At 41.9% G+C, this 19970-nt stretch overlaps 1 protein-coding gene across 1 annotated transcript in view; it reads right to left on the bottom strand.

The window, feature by feature from the left end:
* Positions 1-841: 841 nt before the first annotated feature.
* The window catches only part of DMGDH (dimethylglycine dehydrogenase), a 271725-nt gene continuing 252596 nt past the window's right edge, over positions 842-19970 (bottom strand). The window contains exon 16 of the mRNA XM_053701370.1: positions 842-1349. Within this exon, the coding sequence (XP_053557345.1) occupies positions 1134-1349 (216 nt within the window). The 3' untranslated portion in view covers positions 842-1133. The remainder of the gene's footprint in view (positions 1350-19970) is intronic.

Raw genomic sequence — 19970 nt, 5'->3', positions numbered from 1 at the left:
AAAGTGCACTGTAATCTTAGGCCCGGATTCTCATCATGGTCTATTGTTTAAGAAAATGAGAAACTCACGATAGTTAGGTAAAATTAATAGGGTTAATGACAAGTCTAAAAAGTCTCTAATTAACTTCCAATTATAAATAAGAGGTTAAGACATGGAGCTCCTTGTAGATGCGTGATGCGACCTCACAGTTCGGCAGCTGACTCCGCCCCCAGCATGCAGCATCTCATAACAATTCATTATTTTATTTATTCTTTATGATCATATCAATAGTTTTTGAGGGGACACAGCATTCCATTTGGGTGGGCATTGCCCCCCAATGCCCCCCCTTGGAGCCGACCCTGTGGGGTCATAGATGCTTGTTATGCTGCCAAGGGATCTCGTTATTCATACATTTGAAAATCATTAGTGCTCATTTTACATATGTTGTCTAGCCGATTGCAATTTACATATATAGTTGTATTAAGTGCCATAATACAGGATACCTTCAAGAACCGTTTAGTAGAAAAACATTAAATACAACTGCAACACTTAAACATTACAAATGGGGTTTATAAATGCATGTAAATGTTAGGGCTCCATTGTAGTTTATTTACATTTTTGTGATGCCCGTATCCTTGACTGTGGAAGTGGTTCTATGCTTTTTGAAGTTAACAATTGTAAGATAGAAGCTCCACTAATTTCAAATATTTTGTTCTCGCTACTGGTCGATCTGATGAGAAGCGTGTACAGATTTCTTTGAATCTTGCAGCAATTTTTTCTATCGCAATATTAGTTTAACAAACAAGGTTTTATGAATCTAGGCCAATGAATAGCAGTTACAATAACATACATATTACACAGATTTAAATTTTTTTTATATTTTAACTATTTTTATTTAAAGCTCATCAAAATTATACAAAATAATTTTATTGTTTGGAGGCTTCTAGATGCATAATAGGGAAAAGATCATCAGCCGCTAGTGAACCTTTATCTTTTCTTGATCACTAATATAATTTCATTTGTAGTCTATTAACAGTAGTAGAACATTCTGATTGGTGATAAAAAATAGAAGTAATGGTAGATTTTAAAATTTGGAGTCTAATAAACGTTCACAGTTTCTTGGTTGTTGGTTGTGTAATGAGTAGTAGTTCTAGTTACACCTTAATGCTGCCATCTTTCTTTTGCAGACGGTTCCTAGTGGGCTCGGTGAACACCAGTGGTTCTTGAACTATTGTAGCTGGATAGTTTTTACCGAGAAGCTCAACCTCCAGCTTCTTTCCTGTTGCGCTGAGGTCTATGGGCACATAGGCAAATGCCAGACTCTGATTGGTGCTGTAGCTATAGGTTCCAGATGTGGTGTTCCCAACAACCTGATAAAGTAAGAATATATAATGTTCTTTAATACATTCCAATATTAGTTTTAATTTTTTTTTATTACCTTAAAAAATAATATTCTTAAAAAGTAAAAAACACCACAGTGCTTTATTGAACTAATGAAAAAAAACATGTGGCTATACATACATATACGTTTATGCAAGTTAATAATATGCTATATCTATTAAAGGGACATGGAAGCTAAAATCAAATTTTCATGACTCAGATAAAGCTTAAAAAGGTTTATGCAAACAGTGGGGGTATCCGGAACACGGCAACTACCAGCTAAAGTGCAGTAAAATAGTAAAAGGGTAGTAATGCTTCCTACTGTGACCTAGAGTGCCGTAGCGACTGCGGATCACATCGCCAAAGTCATAAATCCATAAACAAGAGAGCAGACACTACTAGGTATAAAGATAAAAAAAAAAATTATTGAAAAAATGCATTAAAAAGATATGCAGACAAGGCAAGGGGAATTGATGGAGCACAAGAGCTTTATTTATACCATAATGGCACAAATTAACCCCTAGTTGGCCGGAATAATGTAGAACATAATTAAAAACACACAATATACATAAAAAGCATATGTTCTATATGCTACATAATATAATCACAGTGGTAAGGTGTCTAAGGGTAACCCCTATAACATATATAACACCAATCGAAAATAAAGTTGCTATTAGTGAATGACATAAAATAAATAAATAGACATAAAAACTTAAATTATGCTTACCTGATAATTTTCTTTTCTTCAGATGGAAAGAGTCCACAGTTGCATTCATTACTTTTGGGAATTTAGAACCTGGCCACCAGGAGGAGGCAAAGACACCCCAGCCAAAGGCTTAAATACTCCTCCCACTTCCCTCATCCCCCAGTCATTCTGCAAAGGAACAAGGAACAGTAGAAGAAATATCAGGGTGAAAATGTGCCAGAAGAACAAAAATAAAAGATGCCCCACAGGAAAAATACGGGCGGGGAGTTGTGGACTCTTTCAGGTAAGCATAATTTAAGTTTTTCTTTATAAAGAGTCCACAGCTGCATTCATTACTTTTGGGAAAACAATACCCAAGCTATAGAGGACACTGAATGCAAAAACGGGAGGGTAGAAGAGGCGGCCCATTCTTAGGGCACCAGGTCTGAAAACCCCTACCCAACAAAATCCTGCTTCGTCTGAAGCTGAGAACAACTTTGAAAAAAAGGAAAAGGCCCAAGGACACTGACCCGCAGATAGAGACAGCAGGAACTAGACTCGACTGAGTCAACAGCCTCCAAGAGACAACGTCCCCGGCAGTCGGTCTTCAAACAACACACCCCTTACTAAAGAACGGGAACAAAAGAAGAAAACATGGCACAGAGAAAACATGATTGTACTTGTAAAGCGTGGCTAATCCGCCTTAAGGGACTCAAGGCGCTGCTTATGTTATAAACCTCGAAAGGAGGAAAGGCTGAGTAGACCTCGCCGGGGATCAAACTTGCAACCCTCGGTTTGCTACAGAGTAGCCACAGTGCATTAGTATGCTGAGCTAGCTTCCAGATAGCATAAGGAACTCCAGAAAAAAAACTAAAAAGGGCACAACGAGTCCTAAATAAAAACACAGAGCAAAAACCTGAGAAACCGGGTCAGGCTAAAAGAGACCCAACCAGTCTCACAGAAACCCTGGGATAAGGCCGGGAGTCTGAAACAGAGAGAAGATCTTCCCCTAATACAGTGCAACCGCACTCTAGAAAGCAACTGAAGACGAGGTCCCCAAGTCGTAAAAAAGGTATCTCAGATTACAGAAATATTCAGAACGAAACCTTGTGCAGCAAGCTCAGATAGGTCTGGTGAACAACACCTGAAGCAAAAACACTGCATGCTGCAGTCATCTAAAAATTACTCTGAAGTTAAATACTTGCAGGGCAAGTAGAAAGCAGCAGAAGATAGGATCCTTCAGATTGCTATGTATCCACTAACCAGCAGATAACGCCGCAGGCTAAGAGCCGCCAGTCCTTGCCACAAATCTTGAATGTGGAGAAAGGAGAAACCTCAAAAAGGCTTACTGTACCTCGAATGCTCCGAGGACGAAATAGCAGAGCAACAGATCCTGCTCCAACACTAGACCAGCCCAAGCGACCAACATGTCTGATAGACAGGGGGACAGAAAGACCCCAACCACAAGCCCCGAGGGAATGGAAGAAAAAAGGGGGTCTCACCCACCTCAACAGAGCTCGGGTGCCAACCCAATCCGCTCCTCAAAAATAAGGCACTCCCAAGGAGAACCCCCTAGGACATGAAACAGAGAAAAGTGCAGTAGATCCATAGGAAGACCTGTCACAACAATCTTAGACAGTCTCTACTTAGAGAAATCAATTTGCAACAGGTGGAACAGAGCCCACAGAGCAGCAGATGCTGCCCCTTACAGAAATAAGCCACCTGATCCAACCTCCTACACACAGGGCAGGACAAAGACCCTCCAGAGAGAGGAAACCCCAACTCATAAGGAAGATAAACTATCCCCTCCAAAGGGAATTGCACAGATAAGAACAGAGTACATGTCCACAAGACATGACGTCGTAGTATGATCAAGTATGAGAAATCATCCAGATACTACTGTTGACCCAACATAGAAAAAACTCCCCCCTAGAGGAGCACACTCCGTCCAAAGGACAAGTCAGGCCTTAAAGTTTATAACCATTACCCGAAGGTGGATGAGAACTCTGGCCTACCTGCTTGCTAGCCTCTATGTCGCAACATAGGGTCCCTGAAAAAAACTGGGTTGTCCCGAACCAGTCCACCAGATCATAAGTCTCCAGACATCCAAGAAGGATCCAAGACAAGAACTCCGGACCCGGGATCCAGAATCATCCTAGAATGAACGACACCCTCAGGGAACACAAGATATCCCATCTGAAGCAATCAGACCTCACAGGGGATGAGAACCGGGAAACCCGGAGAACAGGTACAGGACTCACTCGTAATTCCCAGCCCAAAGGATAGAGAACACCCTTAGCCGGAGGTCAACACCCCCCCAGCAAGGTACTAGACTGCGACAAAGTCACACAATTTCTCTAGCGCCCCAAAGGCCCCAAGGTCAGCACTAAGGGAAAGAAAAACGAGAACAGAGTCACCCAAAAGAGAGTAGAAAGAAAGGCTAGTCTCCATAATAATTTCAGATTAACGTTCCAGAAGACCACACCCCAGGGAGAAGAATGCAAAGCATCCCAAACCCAGGCAGAAAAACATCCCCTAAGTAAAAAGCTTGGAAAAAGAGACAATACCTCCTATCGCCCCCGATATGGAAACGACTAACTCCTGAAGGAAGACAGAGCCTCACAGACTTCACTTCATAATTAAGCGGCCAAAGCCGCCAGAAAAAACAGACGAAGTCCAGAAAGTCTCAACCCAAAGGAAGAGAACCTCTAAAAGGAACAGGTCCTAAAAGGACACTTCCAAAGAGACCATGAAAGGCAAAACCGTAAGAACGGCGGTATGAAGACTTAAATCCTCCAACCCACAACGGGAAGGAACACTCTAGTTCCCAGAAAAAGCAGAAACAACTGAGCATGTCGCCGCGGATCTTAACGGAGTCCGGGCCCACTAGATTGAAAGGCGAATGAAGACTGAACCAATCCCCCATGCCCCTAAGCAAACACGTACCCTCAAGTCCTCTCGGGATACTAGTTGAAGCTTGTATAACAAGACAATCAATCACAAATCATATTGTGATCACTAGGCACCCTCACCGGACCAACTGGACATAAAAAAGGTGCCACGTGTCTGAACTAGGCCTCAAAGACAGAAGGATTTGTACCCAGTCAGGACCAGCCTGATACCAAGGGCCCCAGCACTGTCAAGGCCACATAGAGTCTCCCCCGATGATGGAGGGATAAAGAACAGTCAGACAGACTTTTGTAAACAGAGCGACCACAAAATCGCGAGTATCAATTCCAGAGAGGAAATAAATAATAAATCATCCTCACCGAATGGAAATAAAAGATAAGGCAACCCGTAGGTTATCGCCCAGGAAGAAAGGACAGATCCTCAGGACCAGCCCAACAGGGGTCCGAGACTTCCAAGCTCAGAACTGGAAAAGGATACACAAATAACAGTCTATAAGAGGATTACTTCATCCCCTTATGTCTATGTATGCAAGCCAGTCGAAGAGTAAGACTGAGAATCCCCAGACCCATTAAGAGTGGGATCCTCCAGCAACGCCAAAAACGTGCCTTAGTAGGACACGAAGGTGCGCCAGTCTATAACGAAAGGCGCAACATACCTCCGCCGGAACAAAAGGAAACACCGGCCCCGAAGGTTGACCCCTGAGGCCTCAGGGGCAGTCGCTTCCCCGAAAGGCTATACTGGACCAGGCGATTCCATCGCTGACGAGCCCCGGTTAACGAAACAAGGACATTATCGTAAGCACACTCCCGGGAGGTGCAGATGCACCAGCACCAAAGATATGACCATGCGAAACCATGTCGTAACGTCCGGTAGGAACAGGCCACACTCCCTAGAAAGGATAAGTAGCGTTTGGGTTACCTGTATGTGTTGAAAGAGTTGATGGTAGGGAACTCGTCTCGTGAGAAATACAATCCCCAGAGATGGATGGCTCAGTGGGCACCCGATTCCCCGATCCCGAGAAACAGAGCACTCTAAAACGGCATTCGAAATATAACTGATGGGCATGTATCACCCAAGTCTGAATCAGAGACATTCGTCTCTGAGAATCCTCCATAACTAGGACACTGTTGCCTCCAGAGAACCAGACACCAGCGGACCAGGATTTCTCGGTCGCCAAGCGGTCAGGAAAATGGGGTCACAAGGTAAACAGTGCAAAAGCGCACACGACCGAAAAGGCTGCGTCACTAAACATAGGCAGTTATGTTCCAAATTAGCCATGACCTGAAGCACAACTACACAGTAGCAGACAGAATCACATAACAAACATGATTATAAACCCCAATCCCCCTCAGGAGATATTAACCCTTGATATTAACCCTTGATTCCTAGATACAAAAAGGAGCCTCACTGAGACCCTATGTTAAAATTATCCCCGAAAGGTTGTAGCCCCTTTTGGATAAACAGTTGAAATTACAATACATCCATGATGAAAGTGAAATGAAACGATCTTACCGGAATCTATGCCGTGGAACAAGAACACGGCCCTTCAAGTGTGACAGTTAGTAGCGTCGTCTCTGCCATGGACTTGAGAGAAAAAAGCAGGCAGCGAAACTCGTCAATGCCAATTGCTTATGGAGCTGTTAAAGGGACAGTCTAGGCCAAAATAAACTTTCATGATTCAGATAGGGCATGTAATTTTAAACAATTTTTCAATTTACTTTTATCACCAATTTCGCTTTGTTCTCTTGGTATTCTTAGTTGAAAGCTTAACCTAGGAGGTTCATGTGCTAATTTCTTAGACCTTGAAGGCCACCTCTTTTCAGAATGCATTTTAACAGTTTTTCAGCACTATAGGGTGTTAGTTCATGTGTTTCATATAGATAACACTGTGCCTGTGCATGAGAAGTTATCTGGGAGCAGGCACTGATTGGCTAAACTGCAAGTCTGTCAAAAGAACTGAAATAAAGGGGCAGTTTGTAGAGGCTTAGATACAAGATAATCACAGAGGTTAAAAGTATATTAATATAACTGTGTTGGTTATGCAAAACTCGGGAATAGGTAATAAAGGGATTATATATCTTTTAAAACAATAAAAATTCTGGTGTAGACTGTCCCTTTAACATGAGTCGGGATGGTTTCGCAGAAAGACTCTCCCTGCATCTCCGGACTTTCACCCATGCTCTCACTGAGAGGCTAACAGGACTACTTAAAACTCCAGTCCCAAGCCAAAGAGTACTACCCTCCATAAGAGACTATCGAAAACTTCTGACACTTCTCTGCCAACCTCCTGGGACGAAAGGCAAAGAATGACTGGGGGATTAGGGAAGTGGGAGGAGTATTTAAGCCTTTGGCTGTGGTGTCTTTGCCTCCTCCTGTTGGCCAGGTTCTAAATTCCCAAAAGTAATGAATGCAGCTGTGGACTTTGATTTATGAAGAAAATAAGTAAATACACTCTAAATTCCTGCTTACTCTTTCATGGTTAAGATTACCCTTAGCAGAGTTAAATTGGATAGAGACCTACTGCACGGACGTTCTAACACTATGGCTATCCTAACTGAATATTGTCAAATGCAAGACATGTTGCCTGCCTTGAGAGCCCTGCTGCTTCCAGCGATCACTAAATTGGACACAACCATGCAGCGACTGCTAGCAGAGACGCAAGCTCACATGTCCCCATTTCTGTCTGCTGAGCGCCATCTTTGGCTGGAGACGCCGTACCATGAGGCGGCTAATTTGCCCGCGACACCTATAATCCCTAGCCAAGGAGTGGAGCGGGGAGTGGTGGAGGCCACGGAGCTATCTGAGACAACAGGCTCATCTGCAGCTCCTGACTCACAAGGAACAGCTAGCACATTCGCACAAAGACCACCTAGGAGAGCTGTGGCTGGTGATTGTGGAGGTGTGCTGACCAGGGATCACAATCATTGCCTTCCGAAACACCCGAGACAGAGCCGCTCCTCTCTGAGAGATCAGACTGCCCAATATCGCTCCGTGAGGTACGGTTACTTGTTTACAGTCCGTGCTGGAATCGGCTGATCTATTTTTTGATGACTTTAATAGCGGCAGATACTGAGCCGGCAGCTAACACTGGAGCTGCACTATTATAAATCGCCACTCCAGGACTAAGACTTATCGGCTGATTGATACTCCATTATGTGCCGGTTCAGGGTCTCACTGATTCTCAGAACCAAGTGGGGGTATATAATGTTGATTGGGTCCCTCTGCCTGGTAATGATCAATGCTTTCCCGATGACTGTACAAGACTGACAACTTATGTATGCGCCCAAAAGCAAATGCTGAGATTTAAACTATCCTGAATTCTGAGGGCTGTGCCTTACTGGATTTATAGTCTGGTCTGATCATATTACACTCTTACATGAATATAGATGCCAATAAGCTACGGCACAGTGAAGTCCGACATTATACCTGAACGTTTCAAATGTCTACAGTAATGCCCAGTATGCATGCACTCCCTTGGGTTAAATGTGAATGTACTCCGCATAGAGTGTAAACGCTTTACTTCTGAGATTGGCACTGTGTCTCACTCCCCTCCCATCGCTATAGATGTCTGCATGTATTATAGTTATTTGTTTTATTTTGTGTGTGATCAATTCGTGTGGATGGTGTTCTAACATCTATCACGTATCTTATTAAGGCTTAATTTGAATGCGCTGCTCATGTCAGGCTTAACCCCCTTATTACTTTGCCAGCGCAACTACATGCTACATGTCACAGGTTGCTTTACAAGTTTAATGGAGAGGATTCTGGCTGATATCGTGAATTAAGTACTGCCTGCATACCCACCTGAACACTTTAGCCTTCTCTGCCAACAGCTTTTGAAACATTTAGGAGTAGCTATAGAAGTAGTTTACCAATATATATATCGGTCTTCTCACTCGGAGATATAAATCTTTGTAAATTATAGTTGGGATGACAGGTTTGATCCCATCTGTTGATCATGCATTGTAATATTGGTTAGCAGGGCTCTAAGTATGTTTCACTGCCCCTCTGCATTCTATGTGTTCATTTTGGTCTGGGCTGATGCTCCACACCCTCAGTTCACTATACATACTTCATTAAGAATCAACACATATCTGACATTGGAGCCGTGACATGGGGCTAAGCGTTTCATCCGCAACCTACTTAAACCCTTATCTATGCTATTCCTTTTGAATGTCAAGTAGTTTTATTTGCTGGACATATTTATAGCTTAATTAACTGCATATGCAGATAGTGGGAGCCTCAATGTTGTAGATCTCGGGGGCCGTCCATGTATGAGCAGGTGGGGAGATTCCCTGGTCAGAACGGCCGTAAGTGTAACAAATTCCTTTTCAAGATTGCTGCAACGTTAATATCCTACTGCACTTTGAACAGGTCATACCGAGTATATCTCTGCTTTAATTTATGTTCTTTTTTTTTTTTTTTCCCACTTCTCTGCTGGTGTGGGGGGTTGGACATTATCCTGTCCTTTGCAATAGTGAGGTATTCTGCTCGACCCCCTCATGTTTTGGAATTCCACAAGGCACTGCTATAGAGGAACGGCACTGGTATTTCTCTGTGACAGGTTGCCTGCAGTTTTGATGAATGTATGCCTGCACTATCTCCTAAACAAGCACCAAGTAACAACATTGCCTATGTTAATTCTCTCTCAATACTGTCACTTTGCACAATGCAATTTACATCTCACATATAAGTACCTCTTACATTATCTTTTGTGCAAAAACATGCTGTTTCACTTTATTAATCTGATATGACACGCTATACATAATATGGGTCTCTACACAAAAACTGTCTAGTATCTTGAATTGTAGGCCCCCTTGCAGTCCCCACAAAGTGTTTATGCCTTGTGGATTCTGTCCTCTACCCCACTTTTTTACATTATAGGTGGTATTATTTACTCAAATAAGTGGGAAACTGCATTAAAAAGCCCCCAGAATAGTGTTGTAGTACTTGTATGCATACTTTGGATGATATCTCAGACACCACAGACATAGTACAGCATTGCCTGATCCAATAGCCCCTACCTGGATATAATTATTACCCTGTCAACCCTCTGACACTATTTCTAAGACCATGGCCTAAGTTTACTCCTACGAACACTTCACTGATGTAAATTGGGAACACTGTATAAACCTTCCTTTGTCATACTGCTATCTAATCACATATATTCCTATTGCTTGTAAGTTAGCTATATGATATTATAATAACACTGCACATATGGCCAAGAAGATTAAGTAATAAATCATGGGTTTGACGTTAGAGATTAAGCCTCAGGGACAATCTGGACGCCTGCAGCACATTTCTCCCTTGCCTACACTTGAAACACCCTGATTTAAGCAGAGGATTTACGTAAAATTCATCAAAATATTCTCAGCATTAGACTAATGATATAAACTTTCAGGCCGCTACTCATGCCAAGTCTCTCGGTAGCTAGGTGGAGGGGGGCAGCCTATGCTCATTTTTCGTTTTTGTTTTTGTTTTGTTTGTTTGACTGGGATTGTTTGTTTGTTTAGTTTGTGTGTATGTAGTGTATGTTAGATTTAAAATTACTTAAAAAACAATATTGTGGTACACGCATATACCGTATTTATTTGAACATGTGTAGAATCATTGAAAATATTCAGTTATACATTGTGTCGCTACAATTTAATGTATTGAATTCACTGTATTGAATTTTCTACCTTTTACTAATCCACCCTGCGAGGTGGACTACGAACTTACTTTGTATTACTGTACCCATTATTGGCTATAAATAAAAGTTTAAAAAAAGATTACCCTTAGCATTAATGTATAGAATGAATTAACAAAACTCAAACACATTATAATTTATATTAATTGGCTTTTGACATCCTACAGAGCGTGCCTTACAGGTATGCACAATACTACGTGTATGTGTGCATCTGTAGTGTTTTGTACTGATGTTGATATTTCTTTGTGATAAAAACTATCACATAAACAAGAGCTAAAGAATACAATATAGGGAATACAATATAGAAAAATGGGAGCCAGACCATGAATTGTCAATGAAATAACTGATGTCACATTCTCTGTTCATTCCCAAAGGTAGGCGGATTTTTAATTTTAAAATCCAAAATAATTATTTTTTATCTAATATTTTACCCTTGTTGCCTCCTCTGGCTCGGTCTATTACTTGTACAGATATATATATATATAGCTGTATCAGTAAAGTGAGTGCCGTTAAAATGGCTTGCTACTGACTATTATTTTACATAATTATTAACATCTCTAATATGTTCTCCCACTCTCTTACTGATTTCTCTGCAGGTTTTTGATGTCATTTACACAGATTGCAGGTCAACATGTAGACCACCTATTGGGTACCACAACTGGCATAGAAATTGATCTCATATTTTTGATTTGTTACACTGGATTCACATGTATTACATTGTAGGATGGTGGCACAAGTATAACAACTTCTGCTTCCACATCTGAAATTGTCTTTACTAGTTAGCCATCTGCCAGTGTCATCAGGAATATTTCTTTTCACTAGGCTAGGGGACAATGTTTGGGCCAAAGTTTTTGGTTTCTTTGATACAAATCTACAATTCTTAACAAAAGGCTTCAGAATATTGTCACCTAGTAAAAGGTGCATGTGTTTACTATGGTTTCATACTGTGAAGTGTATTCTGTAGTGAAAACTACAGAGTTAGCAAAACCATTATCTTTGTATCCCTTGCTTTTCTGTTGATTGTTGCATGTATTGTAAAGTTTCACCTCTTTACAACACTTTTCTAAGGTATTTCTCTTATCCCCTATTTACAAGTCTATCTCGTAATGCTATAGACTTATTGGCATAAGTATCATCTGATTGTGTGTTCCTTCTCAGTCTGATAAACTGTCCCTTTGGAATGGCTTGTATAAGATGTTTAGGGTGTTGGGAGGCAGCGTATAAAATCATATTGCCTGCAGTGGGTTTCCTATAAGTTCTTGTACTTAATGTGGTTATTAATGCATTAGTTAGATCCAAGAAATTTACTTCAGTTCAATTGTGTGTTCCTGTGAACCTCAGGCCTAGTGAATTACCATTCAGATATTCCATAAATTCTTAGTATAGAGAGTCATTGAGTGTTTTTTTTTTTAACTATAAACATTACAGAAACTGTAAAATGTCACCCCACTTTTAGAAAATATCAGTAGGGAGTGCATTGTGCACACCTGTTCCAAGGTATAGCAACTCCTTAGCTAATAGAGAAAATCACTACAGCCCCCTCCCCCCACAAAAAATAAATATGAAAGAATTCCACTGTATCAGATCATATCAATTTTCAATGCTGCTGCTCAGTAACTAAGCTTTTAGATGTTCAGATGAAGACATGAACTTTGAAGAAGATGGTATGATCATAGAGTTCAGGGTAACTCAAGTAAAAAAAGAATAACAAAAATATGTCACCCACAGGACAGTAGTGCCACTATTTCTGCTTTGTCTTGGTAAACACCTAGTATGAGAGGAAACACATAAGCCAAGTCCAATCTGTGTTACTGCCCAGAAACTCTTACTGCAACAAAGTCTCACTGTGACTTCCATTATGAAAGTAAACCCATGTTTGCACAGAAAACATGGTTATATTAATATACTTTTACCTCTGTGATTACATTGTATGTAAGCATCTTCTGACAGCCCCCTGATCACATGACTTTTTATTTATTATCTATTGACTTGCATTTAAGTCAATAAGTGCTGTGTTGTGCACAACCAAGGGGCGTGAGCACAATGTTATCTATATGGCTCACATGAACTATCACTCCCCTGTTGTAAAAAGCTAATAAAAAAAGCATATGATTGAGTGGCTTAGAAACAGACAGAAATTTAGAGGTTTAAAGGTTATAAAGTATATTAATATATCAATGTTGTTTGTGCAAATCTGGGGAATAGGTAGTAAAGGCATTATCTATCTTTTGAAACAATAACAATTTTAGTGTAGACTGTCCCTTTAAGTCCCACTAACGAAGCTATGCCCCAAGGGCGGATTGGCCTACCAGGATACCAGGAGATCTCCCGGTGGGCTGCAGCAGCTTGGGCTGGAAAGCTACAATTTAAACTGGAGATTAATGGATGCAATTGGGTTGTAGGGTGCCAATATATCAACTATCTGGCACTTTTATTTAATACAAAGTAATATACTTTAATTTAAAAAAAAATATTGCGGGGAAGGGTATCCCAGTAACCCCCTTTGAGAAAAATGAAAAATGGGGCATGTGCATTCTACTGACTCTGTTATTTTCCACCTTTTGGGCTTTCGCGCAATCATAGTCTTTTTATTAACCTATATATATATATACAGGGAGTGCAGAATTATTAGGCAAATGAGTATTTTGACCACATTTATGCATGTTGTCTTACTCCAAGCTGTATAGGCTCGAAAGCCTACTACCAATTAAGCATATTAGGTGATGTGCATCTCTGTAATGAGAAGGGGTGTGGTCTAATGACATCAACACCCTATATCAGGTGTGCATAATTATTAGGCAACTTCCTTTTCTTTGGCATGGGTCAAAAGAAGGACTTGACAGGCTCAGAAAAGTAAAAAATAGTGAGATATCTTGCAGAGGGATGCAGCACTCTTAAAAACATAATTTATGCTTACCTGATAAATTCCTTTCTTCTGTAGTGTGATCAGTCCACGGGTCATCATTACTTCTGGGATATTACTCCTCCCCAACAGGAAGTGCAAGAGGATTCACCCAGCAGAGTTGCATATAGCCCCTCCCCTCTACGTCACCCCCAGTCATTCGACCAAGGACAAAAAACGAGAAAGGAGGAACCAAGGGTGTAGTGGTGACTGGAGTATAATTTAAAAATAAATACCTGCCTTAAAAACAGGGCGGGCCGTGGACTGATCACACTACAGAAGAAAGGAATTTATCAGGTAAGCATAAATTATGTTTTCTTCTGTTAAGTGTGATCAGTCCACGGGTCATCATTACTTCTGGGATACCAATACCAAAGCAAAAGTACACGGATGACGGGAGGGATAGGCAGGCTCTTTATACAGAAGGAACCACTGCCTGAAGAACCTTTCTCCCAAACATAGCCTCCGAGGAAGCAAATGTGTCAAATTTGTAAAATTTGGAAAAAGTATGAAGTGAAGACCAAGTTGCAGCCTTGCAAATCTGTTCAACAGAGGCCTCATTCTTGAAGGCCCAAGTGGAAGCCACAGCTCTAGTAGAATGGGCTGTAATTCTTTCAGGAGGCTGCTGTCCAGCAGTCTCATAAGCTAAACGTATTATACTACGAAGCCAAAAAGAAAGAGAGGTTGCCGAAGCCTTTTGACCTCTCCTCTGTCCAGAGTACACGACAAACAGAGAAGACGTTTGTCGAAATTCCTTAGTTGCCTGCAAGTAAAATTTTAGGGCACGAACTACATCCAGATTATGTAGTAAGCGTTCCTTCTTTGAAGAAGGATTTGGACACAAAGAAGGAACAACAATCTCTTGATTGATATTCCTGTTAGTGACTACCTTGGGTAAGAACCCAGGTTTAGTACGCAGAACTACCTTATCCGAATGAAAAATCAAATAAGGAGAATCACAATGTAAGGCTGATAACTCAGAGACTCTTCGAGCCGAGGAAATAGCCATTAAAAATAGAACTTTCCAAGATAACAACTTTATATCAATGGAATGGAGGGGTTCAAACGGAACGCCCTGTAAAACGTTTAGAACAAGATTTAAACTCCATGGTGGAGCAACAGTCTTAAACACAGGCTTAATCCTCGCTAAAGCCTGACAAAAAGCCTGAACGTCTGGCACTTCTGACAGACGTTTGTGTAACAGAATAGACAGAGCTGAGATCTGTCCCTTTAATGAACTAGCAGATAAACCCTTTTCTAAACCTTCTTGTAGAAAAGACAATATCCTAGGAATCCTAACCTTACTCCAAGAGTAACCTTTGGATTCACACCAGTATAGGTATTTACGCCATATTTTATGGTAAATCTTTCTGGTAACAGGCTTCCTAGCCTGTATTAAGGTGTCAATAACTGACTCAGAAAACCCACGTTTTGATAAAATCAAACGTTCAATTTCCAAGCAGTCAGCTTCAGAGAAGTTAGATTTTGATGTTTGAAAGGACCCTGTATCAGAAGGTCCTGTGTCAGAGGTAGAGACCAAGGTGGACAGGATGACATGTCCACCAGGTCTGCATACCAAGTCCTGCGTGGCCATGCAGGTGCTATCAGAATCACTGATGCTCTCTCCTGTTTGATTCTGGAAATCAATCGAGGAAGCATCGGGAAGGGTGGAAACACATAAGCCATCCTGAAGTCCCAAGGTGCTGTCAGGGCATCTATTAGGACTGCTCCTGGATCCCTGGATCTGGACCCGTAGCGAGGAAGCTTGGCGTTCTGTCGAGACGCCATGAGATCTATCTCTGGTTTGCCCCAACGTCGAAGTATTTGGGCAAAGACCTCCGGATGAAGTTCCCACTCCCCCGGATGAAAAGTCTGACGACTTAAGAAATCCGCCTCCCAGTTTTCCACTCCCGGGATGTGGATTGCTGACAGGTGGCAAGAGTGAGACTCTGCCCAGCGAATTATCTTTGATACTTCCATCATTGCTAGGGAGCTTCTTGTCCCTCCCTGATGGTTGATGTAAGCTACAGTCGTGATGTTGTCCGACTGAAACCTGATGAACTCCCGAGTTGTCAACTGGGGCCAGGCCAGAAGGGCATTGAGAACTGCTCTCAATTCCAGAATGTTTATTGGCAGGAGACTCTCCTCCTGACTCCATTGTCCCTGAGCCTTCAGAGAATTCCAGACGGCACCCCAACCTAGAAGGCTGGCGTCTGTTGTTACAATTGTCCAGTCTGGTCTGCTGAATGGCATCCCCCTGGACAGATGTGGCCGAGAAAGCCACCATAGAAGAGAATTTCTGGTCTCTTGATCCAGATTCAGAGAAGGGGACAAGTCTGAGTAATCCCCATTCCACTGACTCAGCATGCACAATTGCAGTGGTCTGAGGTGTAAGCGGGCAAATGGCACTATGTCCATTGCCGCTACCATTAAGCCGATTACCTCCATGCATTGAGCCACCGATGGGTGTTGAATGGAATGAAGGGTGCGGCAAGCACTTTGAAGTCTTATTAACCTGTCTTCTGTCAGGTAAATCTTCATTTCTACAGAATCTATAAGAGTCCCCAGGAAGGGAACTCTTGTGAATGGAACGAGTGAACTTTTCTTTTCGTTCACCTTCCATCCATGTGACCTTAGAAATGCCAGTACTAACTCTGTATGAGACTTGGCAGTTTGAAAGCTTGAAGCTTGTATCAGAATGTCGTCTAGGTAGGGAGCTACCGAAATTCCCCGCGGTCTTAGTACTGCCAGAAGAGCACCTAGAACCTTTGTGAAGATTCTTGGAGCTGTAGCCAATCCGAATGGAAGAGCTACAAACTGGTAATGTCTGTCTAGAAAGGCAAATCTTAGATACCGGTAATGATCTTTGTGAATCGGTATGTGAAGGTAAGCATCCTTTAAGTCCACTGTGGTCATGTACTGACCCTCTTGGATCATAGGTAAAATTGTCCGGATAGTCTCCATTTTGAATGATGGAACTCTTAGGAATTTGTTTAGGATCTTTAAGTCCAGGATTGGTCTGAAAGTTCCTTCTTTTTTGGGAACCACAAACAGATTTGAGTAAAACCCTTTTCCCTGTTCCAGCCGTGGAACTGGATGGATTACTCCCATTAACAATAGTTCTTGTATACAGCGCAGAAACGCTTCTTTCTTTGTTTGGTCTGTCGACAACCTTGACAGATGAAATCTCTCTCTGGAGGAGAGTGTTTGAAGTCCAGAAGGTATCCCTGAGATATTATCTCTAGCGCCCAGGGATCCTGGACATCTCTTGCCCAAGCCTGGGCGAAGAGAGAAAGTCTGCCCCCCACTAGATCCGATCCCGGATCGGGGGCCCTCAATTCATGCTGTTTTAGTGGCAACAGCAGGTTTCCTGGCCTGCTTACCCTTGTTCCAGGACTGGTTAGGTCTCCAGCCTTGTCTGTAGCGAGCACCAGATCCTTCTTGTTTTGGAGTAGTGGAAGTTGATGCTGCTCCTGCTTTGAAATTCCGAAAGGAACGAAAATTAGACTGTCTAGCCTTAGGTTTAGCTTTGTCTTGAGGTAGGGCGTGGCCCTTACCTCCTGTAATGTCAGCGATAATTTCTTTCAAACCAGGCCCAAATAAGGTCTGTCCCTTGAAAGGTATATTAAGTAATTTGGACTTAGAAGTTACATCAGCTGACCAGGATTTTAGCCACAGTGCTCTGCGCACCTGAATGGCGAATCCGGAATTCTTAGCCGTAAGTTTAATTAAATGTACTACGGCTTCCGAAATGAAAGAATTAGATAGCTTAAGTACTCTAAGCCTGTCTGAAATGTCGTCCAGCGTAGCTGAACTAAGATTCTCTTCTAGAGACTCAATCCAGAATGCCGCTGCAGCCGTGATCGGCGCAATGCATGCAAGGGGTTGCAATATAAAACCTTGTTGAACAAACATTTTCTTAAGGTAACCCTCTAATTTTTTATCCATTGGATCTGAAAAGGCACAGCTATCCTCCACCGGGATAGTGGTACGCTTAGCTAAAGTAGAAACTGCTCCCTCCACCTTAGGGAGCGTTTGCCATAAGTCCCGCGTGGTGGCGTCTATCGGAAACATCTTTCTAAATATCGGAGGGGGTGAGAACGGCACACCGGGTCTATCCCACTCCTTAGTAATAATTTCAGTTAGTCTCTTAGGTATAGGAAAAACGTCAGTACTTGTTGGTACAGCAAAATATTTATCCAATCTACACATTTTCTCTGGTATTGCAACTGTGTTACAATCATTCAGGGCCGCTAACACCTCCCCTAGTAAAACACGGAGGTTTTCCAGCTTAAATTTAAAATTTGAAATATCTGAATCCAATCTGTTTGGATCAGAACCGTCAGCTGCAGAATGAAGCTCTCCGTCCTCATGTTCTGCAAGTTGTGACGCAGTATCTGACATGGCTCTAACATTATCAGCGCACTCTGTTCTCACCCCAGAGTGATCTCGCTTGCCCCTTAGTTCTGGTAATTTAGCCAAAACCTCAGTCATAACAGTAGCCATATCTTGTAATGTTATTTGTAATGGCCGCCCAGATGTACTTGGCGTCGCCATATCGAACACGTCCCGGGCGGGAGATGCAGGTACTGTCACGTGAGGCGAGTTAGTCGGCATAACTCTCCCCTCGTTGTTTGGTGAAATTTGTTCAATTTGTACAGATTGACTTTTACTTAATGTAGCATCAATACAGTTAGTACATAAATTTCTATTGGGCTCCACCTTGGCTTTAGTACAAATAGTACAGGTCTCATCTTCTGAATCAGACATGTTTAACAAACTAGCAAATAAACTTGCAACTTGGAAATACTATACAATAAAATTACAATGAAAAAAACAAACTGTGCTTGAAAAGCACTGAGTAAATATAACAGATGAAATCAATCAGCTTTGTAAAACCAAATGTAACTTAGCAAAGGATTGTATCCAGTAGCAAGAAATAACTAACCCTGAGGCATAAAAAAGTTAAAGATAAACGTTTTTTATCACAGTCAACTACAATCTTACAGTTCTGTTAGATTACTTCCCTCAAATTAGCTTTGAAGCTCCCTGGGTTCTGTAGAGATAAACCGGAACATGCAGGAAAAACAAAGAGCTTTGACTGAAATTTTTGATGCGTAGCAAAAAGCGCCAAAAAGGTCCCACCCCCTCACACACAACAGTGAGCGAGATTAAGCAACTGTCATAATTAGATCCAGCAACTGCCAAGTGGAAAAATAGTGCCCAAACGTTTTATTCACCCAGTACCTCAGAAAATGAAAATGATTTTACATTCCAGCAAAAACGTTTAACATAATTAAGAGTTATTAAAAAGCCTATTGTATTCCTATTAGGCTAAAATCTTACATACACAGTGTAATTCCAGAGAAGTACCATTTTCCAGAAAACAAAAATGTAAATTATACATACATGATATAATGTCGGTATGGCAGTATTTTCTCAGCAATTCCATTGTTAGAAATAAAAACTGCTACATACCTCTTTGCAGAATAAACTGCCCGCTGCCCCCTGATCTGAAGTTTACCTCTCCTCAGATGGCCGAGAACAGCAATATGATCTTAACAACTCCGGCTAAAATCATAGTAAAAAACTCTGGTAGATTCTTCTTCAAACTCTACCAGAGAAGGAATAACACGCTCCGGTGCTATTAAAAAATAACAAACTTTTGATTGAAGAAATAAAACTAAATAAAATCACCATAGTCCTCTCACACATCCTATCTAGTCGTTGGGTGCAAGAGAATGACTGGGGGTGACGTAGAGGGGAGGGGCTATATGCAACTCTGCTGGGTGAATCCTCTTGCACTTCCTGTTGGGGAGGAGTAATATCCCAGAAGTAATGATGACCCGTGGACTGATCACACTTAACAGAAGAAATTGCAAAGCTTCTGAAGCGTGATCATCGAACAATCAAGCGTTGCATTCAAAATAGTCAACAGGGTCGCAAGAAGCGTGTGGAAAAACCAAGGCGCAAAATAACTGCCCATGAACTGAGAAAAGTCAAGCGTGCAGCTGCCAAGATGCCACTTGCCACCAGTTTGGCCATATTTCAGAGCTGCAACATCACTGGAGTGCCCAAAAGCACAAGGTGTGCAATACTCAGAGACATGGCCAAGGTAAGAAAGGCTGAAAGACGACCACCACTGAACAAGACACACAAGCTGAAACGTCAAGACTGGGCCAAGAAATATCTCAAGACTGATTTTTCTAAGGTTTTATGGACTGATGAAATGAGAGTGAGTCTTGATGGGCCAGATGGATGGGCCCGTGGCTGGATTGGTAAAGGGCAGAGAGCTTCAGTCCGACTCAGACGCCAGCAAGGTGGAGGTGGAGTACTGGTTTGGGCTGGTATCATCAAAGATGAGCTTGTTGGGCCTTTTCGGGTTGAGGATGGAGTCAAGCTCAACTCCCAGTCCTACTGCCAGT

The sequence above is a fragment of the Bombina bombina genome, chromosome 2 (genome assembly GCF_027579735.1).
Source record: "Bombina bombina isolate aBomBom1 chromosome 2, aBomBom1.pri, whole genome shotgun sequence".
Classification (NCBI taxonomy): Eukaryota; Metazoa; Chordata; class Amphibia; order Anura; family Bombinatoridae; genus Bombina; species Bombina bombina.
Note: the sequence above shows the minus strand (reverse complement) of the source record. Positions and strands in the feature narration are given on the sequence as shown.